The 23,332-nt window shown below is 34.3% G+C and overlaps 1 protein-coding gene across 2 annotated transcripts in view; it reads left to right on the top strand.

Annotated features, from left to right (window-relative positions):
- Positions 1-23,332, top strand: part of CSMD1 (CUB and Sushi multiple domains 1) — a 1,116,713-nt gene that overhangs the window by 988,087 nt on the left and 105,294 nt on the right. For both annotated transcript variants that reach the window (XM_032104597.1, XM_032104596.1), the window contains exons 41-44: positions 3,289-3,498; positions 15,116-15,304; positions 20,400-20,577; positions 22,451-22,596. In XM_032104597.1, the coding sequence (XP_031960488.1) occupies positions 3,289-3,498; positions 15,116-15,304; positions 20,400-20,577; positions 22,451-22,596 (723 nt within the window). The remainder of the gene's footprint in view (positions 1-3,288; positions 3,499-15,115; positions 15,305-20,399; positions 20,578-22,450; positions 22,597-23,332) is intronic.

The raw sequence follows: 23,332 nt of genomic DNA, 5'->3' as shown, positions 1-23,332 counted from the left end.
GAACTGAAATAGGAATAAGTTTTCTTGCTGTGAAACTTCATGTCCCATACTGTAAATTCAATGCCAATGCTCAATAAGAAAATTAATTTTAAAAACTTGTTACAAAATTCCCTATTCTTATCCGAGGAAATTCGTTTATTTTTCATTTTCTCCATTTGCATTCATAACAGAGATTTTTGTAGTGAGATGTACTACTTTCATAGTATTTCACTAAGTTAATATGTAGAAATACTTTGCTGCTGTTTAGAATAGTGTCCTTTATCAGTGAACACCTGGTAAAACTGATCCATCATAGTTATGGATAGCCTTAGTAGCCTTAGATATCCTTATAGATATAGGAGAACCAAGACAGAACATCCTTTGCTAGTTTTGATATTCCCCAGCTACATTTGCAGGAAACAAAAATGATAAGCAATGCCATCCTACTTAGGTTATTACAATACTGCCTTTGAAAAACAGTCCTTTGTATTTCTCAGAGTTGCTCTTTTTCTTTAAGCTTTTTCAAGTAGAAAATGTTTCATGAATTAATTGCACAAGAGCATCTTGTATCTTTTTATTATTTTTCTCACTTTTCTGAAAGTCTCTGGTGGTGGTAAGTCTATAAGTAGAAAAGACAATAGTTTTATTTAGTAAGGGTTTTAACAGGTAAAAGGTATTCATAGCACTGATCTATCATTGTCTTCAAAAATACTACAAAAGACATTTTTTACCATCAAGTCCCTACAGCAATATTTTTTCCGAAGTATTTGTTAAATAATCCACATATAATATCTTTATATGAGGTTTAAAATTGCAATCGATGTGATCTTTCACAATGTACTCCTACTGAAACATCTTGGATATTATTTTAATTAAAAGTATAAGCTTGTCTACTGAAAAGCTGCTTGTATACTTGCATTCTATTGTATCGAAACAACTGTGTGCTTAAACAAAGTCTAACAATAAAATTGTGGGAGCTAAATGTGTCCCAAAATGTAGTGCTCTCTTCATTACATGAAAATACATCAGTCATGTAAAAGAAGACGCTACTAAAATCCAAATATTTTAAAATAAAAAAATATATTTTTTCAAGTGAGTTGTTGTGATTTTGAAATTTTCTCAGGTAGCTGTTAATTAATTAACATTTCTAAAAACAATTAGCTCAGCTTGGAATTTTCTTTATTCACAGTACCTTCAAGTGAGAGAGGAAGTGCTGTTGAGATTAGAGCAGGAAGTAATATAATTATAGTTTGACCAGATAATGATTTATTTCCTGTAGCTATCAGTTTTATTCCATGTAATTTTATGTAAGAAATAGTTTAGTGTAGAAAAATTTTTCTTTGACATATCAAATTGACATTTGCAAATTCTATAAACTTGGACTTAAGGCTTGAGGGGACACATACAGTGTGTTCTCTAATTGAAATTAGCATGTTTGAAACTACTTTAAGTAGGTTTGGTTGGTTTTTTTTTTTTTAATTACCTTTAAACCTATTTTTTGACTTTTAAAACACAAAGCCTTTCTATACTGAATATATACAAATGGACATAGAAATTCCTTTTCAGGGATTAAATTAGAATGATTCAGTTTTAAAGGTACTCCATGGCTCATCAGAGACTATTTCATAACAGTACTTTTATTTAAATACCTAAACAATTATTCGGGCTCTATATAAATATGCCAAATTTGATTATCTGCTTGTAACTTTCACAATTTAGGCATAACGTTAAGTGGCTGCTCAATTCTTTATCATTTCTATGGTGTTGGCATCCAGTCTCTGTTGGAAATCACTAGCCATGATACTGAAGTCAAGATGTTTCCAGGCTGCTTGGTGTCCTTACCCCATCTCAGATCCCGAGAGTATTGTAAAATTAGTGACTTCATTCAAGTCAGACTAACCATATCCGACATCATACAGAGATGGCTGATATTGTGACTCTGATATGTTTGGTGTGTACCTCTCTATTGATAGCATTGTGTTAAGTGTTCTTATTCAGCAGCCAAAATACTTGATTTCATACCTCCCATTTTTCATAGGTCAGAGAAGGTACTAGAACTAAATAGCCCATATTTCTACAAGTGTTCTATAAAACCCAGTTTATTTGGTATCTTATTTAATTCCTCTTGTAGAAAAAAAAAAATTCTTTTTTATACAATTGATTCAATCTTAAACCACAGAGGTGAAGAAATCAGCTATAAACAAGACTGAGTGAATTACCCTGGTAATCTATTACCGTGGTAATTAGTCTATAATGGTCTCTCCTGGAATGAAGAATATGTCTCGACTGCTAAGTAAGAATGTCAAGCAGAGTTAAGGCATTGAATATTTCACACCGCTTTATTGGCTCATTCAGTAACTCTGTTTTATTCTATTACAGCTGGTTCTTCACTGTCTACTAGAGCAATGTTAGGCCCAAAAAGTGCAGTTGCAAGTTACTTGGTACTAGGCTTCCAAACCAGGAATTCATCCCTCACTTCTGTTTTGATATGATACATAGGCATGGTTTAAGACTGGATTTCAAGTCCTTAGTCCACATGAAGTAGTGCCAGAACTTCAAAACAGTTCTTCCCATGAGATTATGTTTATAATTCCAACTGTTCAGCATTTTTTGAATGCTTAAAGGCCTTGTTCAAGCACTTGATTCCCAGAGAGGGTTTGTGGTAAATTCTCTGGAGTTAGCACCTGTAACCAGTCTGTAGTTCGGTGCATCTTATAGGGCTGCATGCAGGGTAAAATGGCTCTGAAGGCACACTGGCCCAAGTTAGAGGGAAAAGGAGACAAATATAGGTGACAAGGGGCAGGACAAACAAAGTAGAGTAGATAGTTGGAACTAGGTAGGTAAACTTGTGCCTCTGAAATGTCACTCTGTTAGTAACCTTCCTGGGTGCTGAGCTGATCCTGAGCCTCTGTGAGAGGCCTTGGCCCGGCTACAGGGATGCACTTGGGATGGCAGAGTCCCAGCCATGCCATGGCACAGCAGGATTTATGATTTGCCCCTCCCTTGAGTCTTTATGTTGACTAGTTTAGGAATATGAAAAATCCCTGGTGTTGACTTTGTGACTTTATGGCTTACTTTCATTTGTCCCTTCATGTGTGGTTATGATATTTATTGGTAACCAAAAAAATTGGAAACTATAACTCTTATAATACTTTGCAGCTATTTCTTTAACTTAAGCATCCCATTTTGAATAGTGACTAAAATATAAGCATAGTGCCTGTAACAACTAGTATATTTTTTTTTAATTTACATGCTGTAGTATTAAGCAACATGAGTTATAAAATTTTTATTTCTTTCTCAATGCTGCAGGTGCACACATTCAGTTTCTGAATTTCTCTACTGAAGCAAATCATGATTTCCTTGAAATTCAGAATGGGCCTCACCACACCAGTTCTATGATCGGCCAGTTTAGTGGAACGGAACTCCCATCACCCTTGCTAAGTACTACTCATGAAACACTTGTCCATTTTTATAGTGATCACTCAGAAAACAGGCAAGGATTTAAGTTGACATACCAAGGTAAGTACAAACTAGCACAATGATCTTTATGGTTAGAAAGGAAAAATAAAATTTTAATTGTTTTTTATTATTATTTTAGAAGATATATTTGGCATATACTATATACCATTTTAAAATCTGTGGATTGTTCAATAAATAGGTTGGAATTTTTAAAATTGAAATTGTGTTGAATTGGAATCTTTGTTCTATTGATGTAAAAGCCTGAAAACAAGGTGATGTTATTTGCCAAAAGTCACATAGCTGATAACCCTTCCCATCCCATTAAGTTGTACTGTTACCGAACCTTACTACTAATATTCACTGCCTTGTTTTCCCATTTATATAATCTTTTTATGTTTATTACAATGGTAGAAGTTATTTTAAATATGCAGATGAGAAGTTTAATAATTCGTATGTTATGTATTTGCAGTCTAGACTTCTGTGAAAATTCCCCAGAAATGAAAAAATGCCAGATAACACATTCTATATCTATTTTCAAACACATACAATCAGTATTTAAAAATGTGAACTTCTTTTGGTCTCCTACTGTTGGCTTTTTCATCATCTTCATTGTTTGTTTGTTTATTTGTTTGTTTTCCCATTGGTGACAATAAAACATCATTAGTTTGTGCATATTTTTGAACTGTTAAAATAGTCTTGCTGTCAACTGTTGAGCCCCATTGCAGGATCTGAACAGTTTAACAAAATTTAATGGCTGGTTTAATTCTCAGATATCTGTGAGGGAATTCATGCCACCTTATTCTAGGATCTTAATTTGGGTAACTTGGTTATATGTTGTGGTTTAATACCAGTGGGCAGTTAAACACCACACAACTACTCACTCACCTCCTGCCCACTCCAGTGGGATGGGGGAAGAGGAAAGGAATACTAAAAGCAAGAAAGCTTCAGGGCCGACAAAAAACATTGTTTAATAAGTGAAGGATAAGGTGAAGAAGAGAGAGAGAAAACAAAAGTGATTTAAAGGCAGCTACTCACCACCTCCCACAGGCATATTGATGCACAGCCAAATATGGCTAATGTCCCTAGTCCCCCTCTTTTCCCTTTTGTTGCTGAGCACAACTTCATGTGGTATGGAAGATCTCTTGTTAGTTCAGGTCATCTGCCTGGTTGTGTTCTGACCCAACCTATTGTACAATCCCAATTTATTTACTGGGAGAGCATAGTGGGAGATAGAGATGACCTCGATGTTGTTCAGCAAAAGCCAGAACACTAGTGTGTTATCAGTATTATTTTGGCCACAAACCTAAGACACAGCACCATATGAGCTGCTATGAAGACAGCGAACTCTATAATTTCCAGGCCCAGTACAGCACTTATTTGCATGCACACATATGTATACATTTATAGTTAGATCATATCTATGGAGTCAATGGACAGAGAGGAAGATTCTGAACACCTGAATTAGGCTAATAAAGCATGCCCACAGAGAAGTCATGACTCTGTTGTCTGTAGAATTTTGTTCTATCATATAGTCTCATAAGTATGGAATATCCTCACATCATACCTACCTACTATTAGTTTTCCTCTGAGCAGTCAAAAATGATTGTGATTGGCAAGCTACAGAAATGACAAAGAAGTAAAATACAAAGTCATGTGATATATTTTCGATATATTCTCCAGTACTCTTTTTTCTGGTTCTAATTAGAGTGTTTTTCCTTGCTATAACAGGGTCTTCCTGACTAACAGCATTTTCTGTGCTGAAACTAGTAGTTAAATCTTACATTGTTTGTAGACTGTATAACATGCTCTTCTAGAGGCAGTGTTGTAGCTTACTCAACAAGTGCATGGTTTTATTGCTCTTTTCTTCTATTCTTCCCTTTCTTACTTTGTCCAGTAGGACTAATTGGTCTGTTCAGAAATAAATGAGAATGTGATGAAGAGGGCATGATACAATAGGAACTTCTGGTTTTTGGTTCATTCTAACCATCTCTTGTTAAAATCAGTTACTTTTTTGATAAGTTGCATGCTTTCTACTTCTCCCACTTGCAACTTGTCAGCTGACAACAAACATACGATCACGTCTACCTCAATGAAAGTGTAAAATTTTATCCTATTATGTAAATGTAGGAAAAGCAATTAACTTAAAACCAGAACAATATATTATGAAATATTACATTTTTTCATTACATGAGCCTTATAATAAAATATCTTTTAAGTGATGAAGATTGTGTTAGTAGTATTCTCAAAATAAAAGAAAATTTACAAAAAAGTATTGTTCATCGAATTTCAGAAACCTGTAGTATTTTCCAAGTATTTATAGAAAAAACCCAGAAAAAATATTAAGTTCTCAACAATAGTAATAATTTGATAGGACATTTCATAGCTAAGTTATTAGTCTAATAGTTATAATAGTAGAATGGAAAAATCAGAACCAAGAAAAAGATACAGTTAATTTAACTGATATTTGAGTCACTCTAATTTCAAATAAAAAATATAACTAGTATTTATCTCGTTTCACAAAAAGTGTAGTTATGGGTGTATTTGTATTACCAAATGCATAGACATTCATCCAGTTTTATGCTTCCCATGAGTGAGAAGCAAAGCAATTTCTTCTGTAAAGATGACTCATTCAGTTCATTTTAATGTATTACTCTTTACCTATAAAGAGACAGTATTGTAGTGTATGTATTTACATGTGTGTGTGCGTGTGTATGCATATATATATGTATGTTAAAAAATTTATGGGTTTAAAACATTAAAAAAAACCCCATAACATAATCCACTTCAAAAAAAATGAAGTGCTGGAAAAAATGAATTATTCTCAAAGGTACTTATGATTTATTGATTTTTGTTTTCTAATGTGGAAAGTTGTAACACTGTCGTGTTCAATTTTTAAGTGATTAGGATCTACCAGCTAAGCTCACTCTATTGAATTTATTGTTGACTTATGTTCCATTTTCTACTTCGTTTTCTTCATTTTACAGATATGGGACTTTTCTTCTTTAAAAATTAATTGTCTTTCATGTGTTTATTTTTCTTTACAAAGCTGAAACTCTCTCTGTTGCCTCTGAGACCGCAGATTGCGCTAGCCATTTCTACTGTGAAGATCTAGCAATTCTCTGATCACCATATATTATAGCTTCATTCAGCCAAAATAACTTGCTCAACATCATTTAGAACATATAGAAAATCGTACACTCAATTAGATATCCATAATCTACAAACTTCAGAAAGTATTATGTTTCAGTTTATTCCTTGTTCTTCTCTTGTACTCTGAAAGAAAATGCTGGTGGTTTGCAATTGAGCAATTTTATTGTCTGCTTTATTTTTTATCATACAAGATATATGTTGGTTTTGATAGCTGACTTTTCTTTTCTTGTTCCACATCTGTTGCCCTTGATATTTAGTTATCTTTTCTTATGGGCGGTCTCTGGACTTTCCTACTCTTTTTAGTATTATATTACTCAGTAACTCTCTCTTCCTCTTAGACTATCTACAATTGCTGAAACTCGATGTAAAAAATAATTCTTCGCTACTCAATGTTTCTCTTTTCCTTTTCCATTCTTCCCTAGTAGAAGTGTTGTTTTCCTTTCAGTAAATCAAATGCCATACAAGCCTTAGCCTGATTTGTTGTTGATGGAACTGAGCACTGTTTTGTTTTCTGGCTGTAACGCTACTGAATATACCTTTGTTATGCAGTTTTGAAACCATGGGCTGATTTCAGTTAAATTTCACAGTGCTGAAATAAAGCCCTTATTGAGAAGAAAGATGCAGCATTACTCCATAAATACCAATTCTGTTTGACTTGCTGGCTACCCAATCAAAATATTCTTTGTCACAACTCAATTTAGTATGCAGTGTCTTCCGTAACTGCTAATCATGGGATATAAATGTGGGAGGGAAACAAAATATGAGAGCTTGGTATGGGCATCACATTCAAAATCGTATTATGGGCAAAAGGAATCATGTCATATATGGAAAGCAAAGAATTTATTTTTAGTCCAATTGATGCTCACACAGTTAATTTGTCCACTTTTGTCATTTCTAGAAATGAATTTGCAAAGCAAAGCAGTTGGAGCTAAGTTCCTGACATCTTTACACATTTAAGCAGATGGTTTTTTTCAGACTGCTTCTAATTGATGTCATTTTAGGATGTCCTAATGTACTGTGATTGAGGAAAAAAAGAAAAAAGTTTTATAAGTAAAAAACATTGCTTTTCTAATAGTGAAATTAATTTAATTTACTCTTAAAAAAAAAAGAAGAATAGGCAAAAGGAATCCATAGTTACAGTAACATTTGCCAAATCCATACTAGTTGTCTTAGTGAATGTGTTGCATATTAGGAGTGCCCACAAACTTACATAGCTTAAGTCAAATCCCTTTTAATATAAATTTAAATACAACAGATCAGGTTAAAGATTAAATTTGTGTTTTTTACTGTATGGTACTAAACACAGTTCAGTTCAAGGACTGATTTTTTTAAGTGAAAATAATTGCCTTTTCTGCTAACCAGAATAGGTAAGGACACTAAGGTAGCAGACTTTTTTTGCCAGGTATTTACCTTTTTTGTAGATATCAATCTAAAATAAAGGGAGATGAGTGATGGCTGTGCTTATTCAATCAAGCTTGCATGCTATAAAAAAAAAGAAGTTTTCTAGAGATCTTAGCATCTTATGAAGGATAAGTTTTTGATAACCCCTCATCTCAAGGGAAAGCAAAGAATATGAATTTTGTAGAGTGAATTATGAAATTAATAATGCTTTTTCTCAATTTTTCTACTGATTTTCTGAAGGCAGTAAACGGTTGTGAGATTGAATCTTAATATAGCTTGGGATTGTACTCTGAACACATTATTTTTAGGAAGAAAAGTGCATGCGCACTGAGAACTGTGAAAAATTTTCTACCCATACTTGTAGGGAGCTAGTGCTGGGCCTTAAGCCTGTGAATTCTCACAGCACGGGATTTGAATATACAACCTATATCACTTAGTGTGTATTTCTCAATGCATTAAAAAGCTTTGTCTCCTTAGCAGAACCCTAGGGAAATTACAGCTCTCAGTACTATTGCTGATCAGATCTTTTTTGGTTTTTTGATATTTTCATGTTCTCCTTCCCTTCAGCTTTGCAATTGCAATACATAGGGAATGGTGGGTATTTCATTATGTTAAAGATGGATTACTGAATTTCTGTGTGTTGTGGAACCTTTTGTTTCACTTGTAGCAAGAAGGAAGTTCATAGTGATTGCATGTTGAACTACTGGAAGAAGTTAGAATAAATTTTAAAATATATTATTTTTATTTTTTTGCAAAATAATGAAAGGACTTTAAAGTGCCTAATTTTTTAAAGAGCAACATTTAAGTTTATTTACATTCTTTCTACTGTTGAAATAACTATTGTACTGTTTAATTAAAAAGCAGAAGCATTGAGAAAGACTTACTTGTAATGAGTGTTGTGGTTTTGCCACCAATGTAGAACAGCAAAGAGAGGAAACAACCACAAATACTTAGAAGAACATTTCTATATCTCATTTGACTGGTAATCTTGAGTTTCTGAGACCCTCATATCTGTCAAATCTTAATATCTGGGATTTAAACAGCCTCTGTACACTATGTCTGAGAAGAACAGTCACGGAAGTTTGATTGGCAAGCCAAGTTATTCTAGGTCAGAAGAAATAAATAGCTTTTATGGCCTTTGAGAGATTCATAACAAAATTTAGTACACAGAAGAACACAGTCCAATGGTTCATAAGACATATTTGTGGGTTGTAATTCCTGTCCATATTAATGTTACCTCAGCTTTTAATATTTCTAGAACATCTTTTTTTCCACGTGTCTTTCCCTTTAAGACTAGAGCTTCTTTAAGAGAAGCAGAATAAATGTTTGATTTTTATTATTTTTACTGTGGGAATCCTAGTTCCTATTTTTGGAACTGTAAGAGTATTTTCAGTCTGCTCTGAATTTCAATATAGGATAAAGCTGAATATGAAGTAATAATCTTATTCTCATGCATTTGAGAGTTTGAGCAATATGTTCCAGAAAATGCAAAGAAAAAAGTTCTAATTGCCTTCACTTTCTTCCACAAACACTCATGCACATACAAAACATGATTTAACATGTTAAATCCAATGGTCTTTATCTGGAAAAAAGATGATTATGATGGTGCTTTTGAGTAATAGGAATCATGGAATGAAAAGGGGATTGTTGAAAAATTATTGCATTTTAAAATGGTTTCAGATGATGTCCTAAATCGGGAATGCTAAAGGAAACAAAGTACAATCTTTTGAGGGCCTTGTAGCAAATTATTTTCTAACTCATTAAGTGATGTTTCATGATTCTAGTCCTGAGTCATGGCATCTGTAAAGATTATGTCCTTTGGTGCCTACAGCAATAAACTGCGGTTCCAGATTGCCAGTCCTATCCTGGGCTGCAGCAAATTGAATCCTGGGCTTCCATAAAAAGAGGATGGCCAGCAGATCAAGGGAGGTGATTCTCTCCCTCTGCTTTGCTCTCTTGAGACCCCACCCAGAGTGCTGCATTCAACTCTGGTGCTTCAAACACAAGAGAGGCATGGCCCTGTTAAAGTGGGTCCAGAGGAAGACTACGAAATAAGCAGCAGGCTGGAGCACCTCTTCTGTGAAGAAAGGCTGAGAGAGTTGGAGTTCAGCCTGGAAATGAGAAGGTTCAGGGAATCCTTACAGTGGCCTTTCAGTATTTAAGAGGGTCTTTTATGAAAGAGGAAGAGCGGAGACATTTTACCAAGGCCTTTATTGAGAAGGGTCAGCAGAAGAGAGTAGATTTAGATTGGGCGTAAGGAACGTAAGATGAGGTTGGTGAGACACTGAAACAAGAAAAGCTGTGAATGCCCCATCCCTGGAGGTCTTCAAAGTCAGGCTAGATGGCACTTTTAAAAATGTGATCTACTGAAGTATGTCCATGCCAATGGCAGGGAAGTTGGAACTAGATCAACTTTAAAGGACCCTTCCAACAAAACCCATGGTAGGCTAGTCTAGTCTAAGAAGTGGAGTTTTTTACTGAGTCTCTAGTTATACACACCATGATACTGGAGGAATGTACAATAAGCCTAAATGGAAGTTTTAAGTGAGCTATTTGTGAGCTCTCCTAGCATTTGAGTGATTGCATGCTCAATTCTCTGCTAATACCATTTTTCTGTAAAGCAGTTATTTCCAAGTTTAAGTGTTACAGAAGTATGTGGCGCTTGAAAAGCAGTAAGTCGCCCTAGTGTTTATGTAAGATAGAAAATACATTTGAACCATCACAACAAGATAGCAAACAATCAATTATATTTCCTTTGTGACTTACAATCTTTTTTTATCAGCGGAAAATACACTGCACAAAGAAATGATAAATGTTTATATAATTTTAAATTTCAAGTATTTGACTGCTGCCAGCATTGGAATGAAATCTTTTTCTCAGATTTCCTTTACATTTTATTTCAGGCTCTCACTAGAGTTTTTGTGTGCAGTGAAATGGAATCTCAGTTTGTAAAGCTCAGAACCAAACAAATCTTTGGGCATGACACTCATAAAAAGAGCTTTCTATTGCAAGGTGTGACATCAGAATTTCTTGGCAGTATTTGTTAGTCATGAGTACTGAGTAATGAATTGCTCCGTTAAATCACGTGTTATTGCATATATCAAAAAGACAAAGAAGAATATAATTCAAATTTATACTAAAACTATAAAACATGTTTCTTGAGTGGCCTGTAAATCATGATATAATAGTCACATGGATCACCTGACCAATAATTTATGAGTCATCTATAGGATTCATACCAGAAAACACAAGTAGAGTATCTCAAAGTTTTATACCTTATATTTTAAAATAACAAATAACAAAACAAACAATTGTACTCTGCTCACATGCAAGTGCTTTCACCCCTAACTGACTGAATTTCAAATTTATGGTGATCTGCTTTAGGTACAGGTTCTACTCTTACTGAAACAAATTCTAGAACAAACCCCAAAAATTTCTGTATGTGTTTTGTTTGCCTTATTTACAACAGGCAAAAAGCATAGGCATTTCTGAATAAACAGTGACTAGAATTTTCAAAGGTAGGTTTTGGTTTTTCATTTATAATCCAAATGACTGTAAGGGATGCTGTCTACAAATCAATGGGATCTGATGGGATTCTTCATCCAAGAATTCTCAAAGAGCTGGCTGATGTCATTGCAAAATATCTCTCAATGATTTTTGAGCAGTCTTGGGAATCTGGAGAGGTCCCAGCTGACTGGAAGCTGGTGAACATTGTCCCAGTTTTCAAGAAGGGCAAGAAGGAGGACCCCAGAAACTACAGGTCTGTCACTCTCACTTCAGTGCCTGGTAGAATTATGGAGAAGGTTATCCTGGAAGGTATCAAAAAGCACCAGAAAGACAACGCAGTCATTGGTCACAGCCAGCATGGCTTCATGAGAGGAAAGTCCTGCTTATCAAACCTGGTTTCATTTTATGACAAGGTAACTCACCTAGTGGATCAAGGGAAGCTGGTTTATGAGATCTATTTGGATTTCAGCAAAGCTTTTGATGCTCTCACAGGATCCTTCTGGACAAAATGTTGAGCACACAGCTGGATAAACACATCATGTCATGGGTGAGCAACTGACTCATGGGTCAGGCACAAAGGGTGACAGTGGCTGGGGTGACATCAGACTGGTGATCTGTCACTAGTGGAATGCCACAGGGCTCCATCTTAGGGCCTGTGCTCTTCTACATCTTTGTGAATGACCTGGATGCAGGACTGGAAGGGATACTGAGCAAGTTTGCAGATAAAAAAGAACTGGGAGGAGTTGTTGGCTCCCTCCAGGGCAGGAAGGCCCTGCAGAGAGACCTCAGAAAATTAGAGGGTTGGGCAATCACCAACCATATGAAGTTCAACAAAGCAAAGTGCTGGGTTCTGCACCTGGGATGGGACAACCCCAGATGTACAGACAGACTGGGGAATGAGATGCTGGAAAGCAGTGCCATGGAAAGGGACCTGAGGGTCCTGGTCAATGGCAAGTTGAATATGAGTGACCCTGGCATCCAGGAGGGCCAGCCGTGTCCTGGGAGGCATCAGGCACAGCATCACCAGCCAGGCAAGGGAGGGGATTTTCCTGCTCTGCTCTGCTCTGCTCTGGGCGGCCTCACCTCGAGTCCTGAGGGCAGTTTTGGTCACTGCAATATTAGACAGATAACTATTAGAGAGAGTCCAGAGGAGGACAACAAAAATGGTGAAGAGCCTTTAGGGGAAGTGGTATGAGGAGCTTCTGAGGCCCCTTGGTCTATTCAGCCTGGAGAAGAGGAGACAGAGGGAGACCCCATTGCAGTCTACAATTTCTTCACCACCTGCTGGCTGATGCCAGAACCACCTCCCTGAACCCAGATCAGCCACCCCTCCGGGTAACTACTCCCAGTTTATGTACCAGGCACAATGTTCTATGTTGTGGAGCACCCTTTGGTCAGTTCAGGTCACCTGTCCCAGCTATGCTCCCTCCCATTTTGTTTATCAATTTTTTGCATACCACCTCACTGGCAGAGCATGAGACAAATTTAAAAAACTGAGAAGAAATAAACTATTCCCTGACAGAAACCAGGACAATAGCCACCTCTTATTCCATATTGTTTTTGTCAAGCCAAATTTCAATACTCCCCAATATCCATCACCTTCCCTGTTTATCTCTTTGACACATATACATCATCATCACTTCCTTAGTCTATGGAACCCCTCTGTCAAATCTCTCAGTATTTCCTCTCTCACCTGAGTTGTTTCTGTATTACCTTTTTATGTAGATCTATGAGAGAGGGGTTTTTTTTCTGAAATTGATTTTTAGCACTAGCTGCAAAAATTCTGCAACTGCATTAAGTACTTTCAAAACATAATCTATGAATACTATCTCATAACAAGTTAACCAATAGGGAAGGATGGTTTTCATGTGTATTCATATCCTCAAAAGCTTCTACAATCAAAGTTTAAAAATTCCAGTACTTACTGTCATTGTTCCAAAACACTGTTGTTGTAACTGTTGGGCAATGTAGTGCTGCACCTTTAAAAAAAAAAATTTGTGAGATCCCCTGACCTTCTGGAATAATTTTCTTTTCTATTTTTAAATGATTTGCTAAATAGATTTTTAAATATAGTTTAATATTTCAGTCTTAATAAGTTCTGTACTCTTAAATAATATTTCTAGTACTCTATTTTGCATAAAGATTTTGATAATAATGATATTATCTGTATTAGTACTACACAAATGATAGTAGGAGTAATAATAAAATTAAAAATTAATGAGCTATTACTAGATTTAGCACAAAATTTAATGAACCACAATTTAGGGAAAATAAACCTTTTTGTATTTCCTTTCAGTAGCAATTAATTTTTTTTCCTTGGTTTTGAATTTCTTTTCTTAATTTTTTGTTATTTGAGAGAAGGGGGATCTGATTTTTTAGAGAATTTCGGAGTATTTCTAGTACCTCTAAATGTTTTCCAATTTTTTAGTGTTACAATAACTGAATTCTGGATTCACTGAAGGAATTAGGGAAGAGAAGAAGGCTGTCTCAAATAAATCTTCTCTTTATTGCATAGGATGACTGTAATTAGCAATGACTAAAAAACTTACTGACAGTAGCTGTACTTCAGTGAAGCATTTAAGTACAAACTTCACTTTAAGTAAGCATTTAAGCATATCTGAGGTATATGTTTAGCTTAATCTTGCTGAAATGGCTTGTTTAAATAATCTATTTCAGAATAATAGATATTCACTTATAGGATGAATATGTTCATATTGTAAAGATTAACTTCAAAAAAAAAAAACAAAATAGTTTGTTCAGGAATATGTTCGTCATATTCTCTTGCGGCATTTTTAGAGCTTGGACTTAACAACACATGTGAATATAGAGCACACTGGTATTACTATTCTTGTTTGAACTTTCTTCTGACAGTAGTATTCCTTAACTGAAAATTGAATGTTCAGGGAGAGCAGGGCACTCATCTCTTTAACGCTTATTTCTTAAATGACAATTACTTACTATCTTATCTATGTGAAGTTGTTTGCAAATGATTCTGCATAACATTTTCATAAAGCAGTCTTGTTTTTGCTTCATATGGAACTGCTTACATTATCTTTATATCTTAGTAAATATTATTAATGAAAGTGCCTTCTGAATTTTCATCACACTGACTTTTATGAATTAAATGTGTTTCATTGGATAATATTTTGATGTCTTTGGTAACACAGAACCCAACATTAAATATGAGGAATCACTAAAGCAATTTTTTGCATGGTGATATATCTAAAAGTACCTTTTCCCTTCATAGATATTTGTGTAATTTTTTTTAGATCTTTATGGTGCTCTGTCGTGTTAAAGTAATTCATTAATTCTTTTCATTTTTTTTTGTTCATGAGATTTTTTGGGCATAGTTCAATATATATTAAAAATCCAATGGATTGTGAAAATCTTATCTTTTATAAAATTTTAAGTAATGGATGACTTTGTTGTACATTACCAAAATATTTTTGTATGGTCCCAGTGGATGATTTATTTCTTGTTACGTGTTAATCAATGAATTACTGGAGCTTGGCATTCCAGTGTTTACCTATTATTGAATGTATTACAGATTTTATATTAATGTGTGCTTCCTGTGTTGAGAGCTGATGAGGCAATAAAAAGTACTTCTGTTCTCTTACAGCTTACGAGTTACAGAACTGCCCCGATCCTCCTCCTTTTTTGAATGGATATATAGTCAACTCAGATTACAGTGTGGGACAGTCAGTATCATTTGAATGCTATCCTGGATATGTTTTGAGGGGGCAGCCTGTTCTCACTTGTCAACATGGAATCAACAGAAATTGGAACTATCATTTCCCCAGATGTGAAGGTAACTTTCTGGTAGTACCTTTGCTTCAGAACTCACAGTACTTTCTGATTTTTGTTTACTTGTTTGTGTGCATGTAAATAATGCAGCTGTTGCTGAAGAACGGTGCCTTTCTTGTAATCTGTAGTGTAAGCAGATAAAGGCAGAATATTGTCTGCTTTAATAAATCATAAATGTTTTATGAATCATGTTCCTTGGCAGTGATTTATTGTTCCTATTAATATCTGTCAGTTGTATTGATTATGCCAATTCATGATACTACCAGAAATTATCTTAAACTGAGTGTGAAGGACTATTTCAAGAAGATACTTTTATTCAAAAGCAGTTGGTTATGGAGACAACTTTATCAATGTTTTGGAAGAAAATACAAAGTTATTAGTGCTAAAAGTTCAATATAAACAAATACATAATATTTTTCTTCATGTTAAAAATATTGTAAAGTTTTAAAATATCCGTGAAAATTACATAAAAGTGTAAAGTGTTAATACTCAGTGTTTTTAGAATTCGTTAGAAACCTAGCCAAAGTTCAACACCTCTTATTTTTATAAAGATCATCCACCTCTTCCTTTCTTCCTAATCCTAAACTAAGCTTTTTTGGGACAGATGCCTTAGCCTGATTTTTATTACTTTCAGAGCAATTTTGTGATGATGTACCTGCGGTGACTTATTGTCCCCCTTTTCTCACTAATAAAGCCTTGAAGGAAATTTTTCAGCTAAAGAAAGAGTATCTTTAAAAATCCTTATAATGGCTTAGGAATTTATTTTAATAATTTTAAAATACTAATTATATCTGTGTATTTTACAACTAAGACATTTCAATGGAAAAACATAATTTTCAATAAGGTTAGCAGCAATCTATGATACATCTAGCAGACAGCAAACAGAAAATGGCACTTCTAATTGTTTTAAATATATATAGTCTATATAATATAAATATATACATTATGTATATAGTATATGGTATACTATATATAGTTATACATATATACAAAATGTATACTATGTATATATATACTATATAGTGTATATATATTATATATATATATCTACATCTACACTATATGGACATTTACATATAGGATAAGTAGGAGCATGAGTAAAAGTTGCTAAAAGAAATTTTTAGTATCCCAGATGTTTCTACTATATGTCACATTATTATATATGTTTTAAAAATACAGCAATTTATCAGCTTGGGGTTTTTTTTGGTTGGTTGGGTTAGGTTTTTTTGTTTTTTTTTTTGTTTAGGAATAGGGCTATCTTGCACAGTTTTATGAACACTAAAAAAATAACTCTATATCTCTCTGACTTTCAATCATGTATTGTTTCTGATTAGCACCAGTATTCATTAAAACTGTGGGAAAAATTTGAATATGATCATATGAATATGAATAAAGACTCTCGTCTGATGAAAACATAATTAAAGTTAAATGGATTAAAGTAATAAACTGGTATACTTCATAATACTGGTTTCAGTTCACAGAGGTCTTAAAACAAAGGAAAGCACAATAACTATTCTATTTCTGGTACCTTTAAAAATATCATATGAACTTGTTGGATTATTTCCCATGACAATTAAATCATATAGAAAACAAAAAAATCACATATATTCAGTTGTATTTTCTTACCCTAAAAGAGATCAAATATATTTCATTCTACATGTGAGAATAGCACTGGGTTTCCTCTGGTTTGACCATGATTAAAAACAGGTTTGGTATTGGGAGAGTATGTTTTCATGTGATCTAACACAAAATCAAGATATCTTTGGAATTGTAGAAGCACCTTAGAATAATCCATAATATTCTTGAGTAGTGATATAGATGGAGCACCAAAGGGCATATCAGCATTCTATCATTTCTTATTCCTTTTTACTCCCCAGAGAAACATGTTTCCTAAAATACATGAAGGTGTATATTAGGAGAAGTTCAGATTTTTTTATATAAGTCAGCATTTTCTGTTTTCTTAGATGAAACAAGAGTAAATAAGATATATTCAGTCTGAAATAACATGCAGGAAGTGAAATAATTAGTTTTTAATGACATGAAGACAAAGTCATTCTTACTTTTCCCTGTCCCCTCATCCAGATTGTTTTAATTCAGTGGTTTTATCTTCATTTTCTAACTCAGAGAAGGCATTCCTCTGTTACTGATATTTCTGTAATTCACAATGTACATTTGGCCTGATTCCTGTGCATGTGAATCCTATCTTCCAAGCCTACCCACAGTCATCTACATCTCCTCCACACAGCTGAGGCCTGAATGCATGCAACTCTATTGTGTGTGCAGTCGTGTACATATATAGCTACCATTTCTGAACAAACAGCAGGTTGCTTTGTGTTTTGACTGAGCATGAAGAGTTTTCTGTCTCACTTAGCACACTACTTGCTTTGTGGAAAATTAGTCTGTGTGCATGAAAACTCCATCTAGTACTGCTGAAATTATTATTATGACATATAAATGTTTGGGTTTTTTTCTATAGGGAAAACAAATTGTTACTCTCATTGTTGTAATTTGAGAATGGGTCTAAGAGAGAAATCAGCAAAAGAATTAAATATTTTTTCTAGCTATGACCAGCATTCTTAGAAGTTTGAATCAAAAACTTTCTATAGAAGATTGCACATACTTCTAAAGGCTGAGAATCCATATATGGGAGAAAGTTATATTAATTTCTGCTCAAGTAATTATAGTAGAATCTTGTCATATAGTCATGCTCTAAGACCTTACTCCTGTGCAGTAAAGTTGTCGTAGTGATTTATCATAGATGTCTTGGTATAACGCATGTAATTGTCAGTAAATGACTAACTAGGTTTGTGGATCTTTGGATGGAGTTTTAAAACCGTTTACTGTCTTTCCATGCACAGTGATGTGTCTGCAATTAGGTATGAATGGGCATGAGAACACATAGTATGGAATTCATTCATTTATAAATCAACATGTGGTCTACTGTTAGAATTTGCAAGTTTAGAAGACTTGATTATACACTTACCCATTTCAAAAATCTATTTCTTCATGCCTGTCAGTCAAAGTGTAACATAACAACATCATTAATTTAGAGTGATTTGTTTATTCAAACTGAAGCTGTTTTTATCTTGAGTGAAATGTAACCTGTTATTTCTGTTTAATTTTATGTTTTCTGTGATTTTCACATATCTTTGGAGAAAGCCTAGTAACAGCTGGGTGTATTACCTATTCTACTAGAGTTTTGTTACCCGTGACACTTTTTTTCTGACACAATTTATAGATCTTTCATGGCTAACAATCATATAAGAGGGATTAGACTGTCTTTACTGAGATACAATCAATCTGCATCCCTTCTTGAGTATTAGAGAATAATGAAGGGAAAATAAAAAATGAATGCAATCATTAACACAATTAATAAACCTGTCAAAAATATAGTAAACTCAAAATATATTTAAATATAAATATACTTCAATATACAAAATATAATTCAATCAAAAAAATCCTTTATGTTAATTAGAAAGTAATATTAGTCTCAGGAATTTTCTTTCCATGTAGTAAACATAATTGTCAAGGCAGTCTTAGTTGTAAACATGGAATACTGGAGAGAGAACAGAGTAGATTTCTGAGACCAGACAATGTGACCATGGCATGAATGTAGGGGCTTAGGAAACAGTAAAAATTGGGCTTAGGTCACATTTTCATCAGAACTCCTAGAGCTGATAGACAGTGTCAGATGCCCTTGGCCTCTACATGCAACCAGGAATCAGACAGATAGAACCAACCCTTCATTTTCCTTAGCTGGTTTCCTTTGTTGGCCACTAAAGGTTCGTGGTTCAGGAGCAGGTGCTATTCTGTTCACAGAATCACAGAATCACAAACTGGCTCAGGTTGGAAGGCATCACAGTGGGTCCTCTTGCCCAACCTCCTGCTCAAGCAGAATCATCCTATAGCACATGGCACAGGACTGTGTCCAGACAGAAAACATGCTAAATGCATCATACAAGTTAGTACTGATATGGATGAAGAAAGTGAAGCAGTTAAAGCCTCCTTAGCCTGTCCTTTAAATCCAGTGATTATTACAAGAACTTCTCCAAAAAAGGCTACTCATCAACTAGACAGGTGACCTTCTACCACAACGGTATAGCAGCTTTAAACCATACAGAAAATTACATCCTTCCACAATTTCTCAGTCCTTCCTTTTTCCCTTTTCCTTTCCTATTTTCTCCTTTTTCCTTCTATCAATTTTTTCTCTTTTTCTTTTCCATCACTTGTTAAGTTGAAAAAGAAATGAAGAGGGTCTGAAGAAGAGTCACAGGAACCCTGAAAATAATAACATAAGCTTAATAGTAAGAGTTAATGAGAAATGTTCTAGAGCAAGACTGAGTGCCCATAAATGAGATTAAAGTCTCGCTGTAATGAGTGAGACTCATTAATTTGCACTAATGGCTGTATGTCTACTTGGATACATGCTTTCATCCATATTCAGTCACTTCCAAACTGAGACTGAAAAGAGCACATTACCACATATTTGCTACCCTTGAATAAAGTCAGCCTTTTCATAGCTTTGATTTGGCTACAGACTTCATTCAGCAAGTGTGCACATATTTGTATCTGTATCTCCATTTTACTTGTCATAAGGATAATTAGTATACAATCTTCAAATGGATCACCATTAAAAATTACTCAAAATGTCAGAAATAAAGCATAATGGTTTTGGACTAGTGAAAGAACAATCAGCCTATTATTTTTTCAGAATTGTATTTCAGTTCAGTTCAAGTTCAGTTGGATGGAAACATGCAAGACCTGTTTATTTATTTGGTCTTTAATCTTGAATACCAGCAAAAGGTGCCCCTTTTTAAATGGTGTGCAGACTAAGTTTCAAGAATTATACCCCAAAAAAAAAAATATTCCCAGTAGATTTTGATGGATTTTAAGAAATGAAACCTAAAAGACATCAGCATAAATTATTCTTAGAAATGTCAATATTTCTTTGAGAAGCAACCAACCAAGGAAAAGGCTGTCTTTAACACTTAGGTTGCCTTGTCTTGTGGAGCTTTAAGAATTTGGTAGCATTTTGATATTCCATTTGTAACATGAAAAACTTTTCTACTACTAATGTTACTCATTTGTTTTCTTTTCAGCTCCTTGTGGCTATAATGTAACTGCTCAGAATGGTACAGTTTATTCTCCAGGATTTCCAGATGAATACCCAAATTCCAAGGACTGTACTTGGTTAATTGTTGTACCTCCAGGCCATGGGATTTATATCAACTTTACCTTACTTCAGACTGAACCTGTGAATGACTACATTGCAGTATGGTATGCAGTTTTTTGAAGTAATAGTGATTTTTTTCTGATTGATTTATCAAGTCTCACTGTCCCAAGCTACAGATTTTCTTAGTAGTGGTCTTTAGGTTGTTATACGTGCTGAAGAGCAGCATAAAACAGCTTCTAAGATTATCTGAAAAAAAAAAATTATCACTGTCTGAACTCTTAAAGAGTACTGTTCCAAAAGTATTTAGAAGCTCAAATTCAGTTATCAATCAGATCTTGTTTGATGTCTCTCTTTTCTAAGTGGAGGCCATGTAAGGTCAAAGTGATGTAATAACCTACACTATGTTGAATTACATGTTCCCATGAATATACAGGCAATATATGTTAGTTTTTGCAAAACTTTCTGACATCTTTAGACATTAACTAATTTAGGCATTAAGTAAGATTTTCTTAAATTTTCTAAATATTTCAATATGCCTGATAGACATATTTTTTATACTTTCTAACCCAGAATTTCAGGCCTTGTATCTCCATGTCTTTAAGCTTCATATTGTAGGTTCCTCTTCTCTGAATCTGTGTTTCTTTCCACCCGAACCCATTCAACTTGTGACCTCAGCTGAAGGAAGAGGACTTAGAGCTGTCTAAATTCTTGTATAGGAATTTACTGCACTCAAGAGCAGGCTTAGATAATGCCAGAGGTGGTGGACATGTCATCTCTGCCTAACCCTGGTCCTTACACGACATACTGTGCAAAGTGACTTCTCATACATGCTACAGATAGTTCAGGAAAAGTTTGCACAGAATATACGATGTAACTTATTCCTGTGTGAGTCAGCTGCTCTGATCTCCCAGCTAGTCCACTATTCCTATAGCTAGTGGTGAGGTTTTTTCAGACAGGTATTTCATAGAAATGCAGAACTGTTTCTGAACAGCCATTTGGTTGCCTCTGGTATTTGCATTACCTGTAAACACGAGTGTGAAATACATGATCGATTGTCTTCTCTGGCATGTTATATATATATAATGCTTGACCTTGACTTTTTAATGATAAAACTGAGATGAATAAATATTCCTCTGAAAGACAGTGAAAAGTCAAAAGCTAACAGCTTTCAGAGACATTCTAGATTATCTCAAGCCTTCTAAAACAACATATCACAAAGGCTTTTTCATTTCGTTTAGATTTGGTACATGTAATATACAAAATAACCAGAAATAGGTGCTGTAGAGCTCAAAAAATACTTCCGGGATAAAAGCAGGGAGTTTTGTTTATTTATTCATTCATTGTTCATTCATTTATTGTTCAGGCCTAAATGTTCTATATTATGATACTGGAAATGAATGAAGCCTCATGTTACTGGAGTATATTTATTTTTGCGTATCCTATCCTACTGCTGAGAAACACAAAACACAAACATTTTTTCTGGTTTTTTCCCCTCTCTTTTTTTTTTCCTTAGGACATACCTTTGAATCTTTGGAACTGATTTAAAAGGCAGAGTAACTTGCAATTTCCACGACTCTGTTTTAACCATGAGTTGAAGACTTGTAGCACCTGGGTCAAAATGCTAGAAATACGATAGCATTACAAGTCTTCTAGTTTTTGGTTTTTTCTTCATCTGATGTGTACATGAAAATTTTTGGCAGAAACACACGTTGAAAATTTCCTGCCACTACTAGATTTCTTGCCCATGTATATATAAGAACTTTTGCAAAGTAGCCTGGTCTCTAAAAAAATGTAATTGTTTGAAGTTAGAAAGAGTATTCTTTGTTGCTAGAAATAAAAAGAGGAGAAACTCATTTTAAATCATTAGGGAAAATATTTTTTCAAAAAATTTAAACTGCTCTCCAGAGAAAGAGACTGTTAATTTGAATGTTAAGAACATTAGTTTTTCAGCTGACTTTTTTATGTTTCACATTCCAGGGATGGTCCTGACCATAATTCACCTCAGCTAGGAGTTTTCAGTGGGAACACAGCTCTGGAAACAGCTTACAGTTCTACCAATCAAGTCCTCCTCAAATTTCACAGTGACTTTTCAACAGGAGGATTCTTTGTCCTCAATTTTCATGGTCAGTTTTCTTTATATAATTAATATCTAGTTACCACAATCATTTAGTGAATTTTAAAAATAGTTCTTAAATTTGTGGTTTACTGATTTACCAGGACTCATAGATTTGCTGCTTTTTTTTTTTTTCCTAATAACTGTACATATGAGTTTTTTTAAATTACATATTAAAAAAATCCTAAGAATGTTAATTTGGGGCTTTTAATAAACTGTTTATCTTTAATGTTAACCATGGCCATCTAATATTGACCTTTTACTCTTTTAATTATTTTTACCCTTTTAATTACTTTTACCTATTTATTCAGTAAGATTTAACTTTCTTTACCAAAATTATTCTCCAGCTGACCATGCTTAGGGCTTATGGCCAGAAAAGTTTCTGGGATGCTATGGCAGGGTTGAGCAATAGCATAAAGACTGATATACAGCAAAATATTTTGTTCATAGTTACATTCAGGGTTAAAGGTGGTGCAAATTAGGTGTTTAACTCAGAAGTGAAAAGCTGAACCATAACTCTAGTTCTATTTCAGACTAAGTCACCCAAAAAATATATATTGAATGGAAGATTATTAGCCTTCTGGGCTGTAAATTAAAAATATACAATTAATAATTCACAAAGACTGACGTAAATGTCACAGAAAGAGAGTACCTGAAGATACATGTTTGCATGGGGAAGTCTATGTGAAATTGTTACTCAGAATCTGAAATGCTCTCCTTGTCTGTACTTTTCTCCTAAAAAGAGG

This window comes from Corvus moneduloides, chromosome 3 (assembly GCF_009650955.1).
Source record: "Corvus moneduloides isolate bCorMon1 chromosome 3, bCorMon1.pri, whole genome shotgun sequence".
NCBI lineage: Eukaryota > Metazoa > Chordata > Aves > Passeriformes > Corvidae > Corvus > Corvus moneduloides.
The sequence above is the reverse complement of the archived record's forward strand: the minus strand, read 5'-3'. Positions and strand labels throughout refer to the sequence as shown.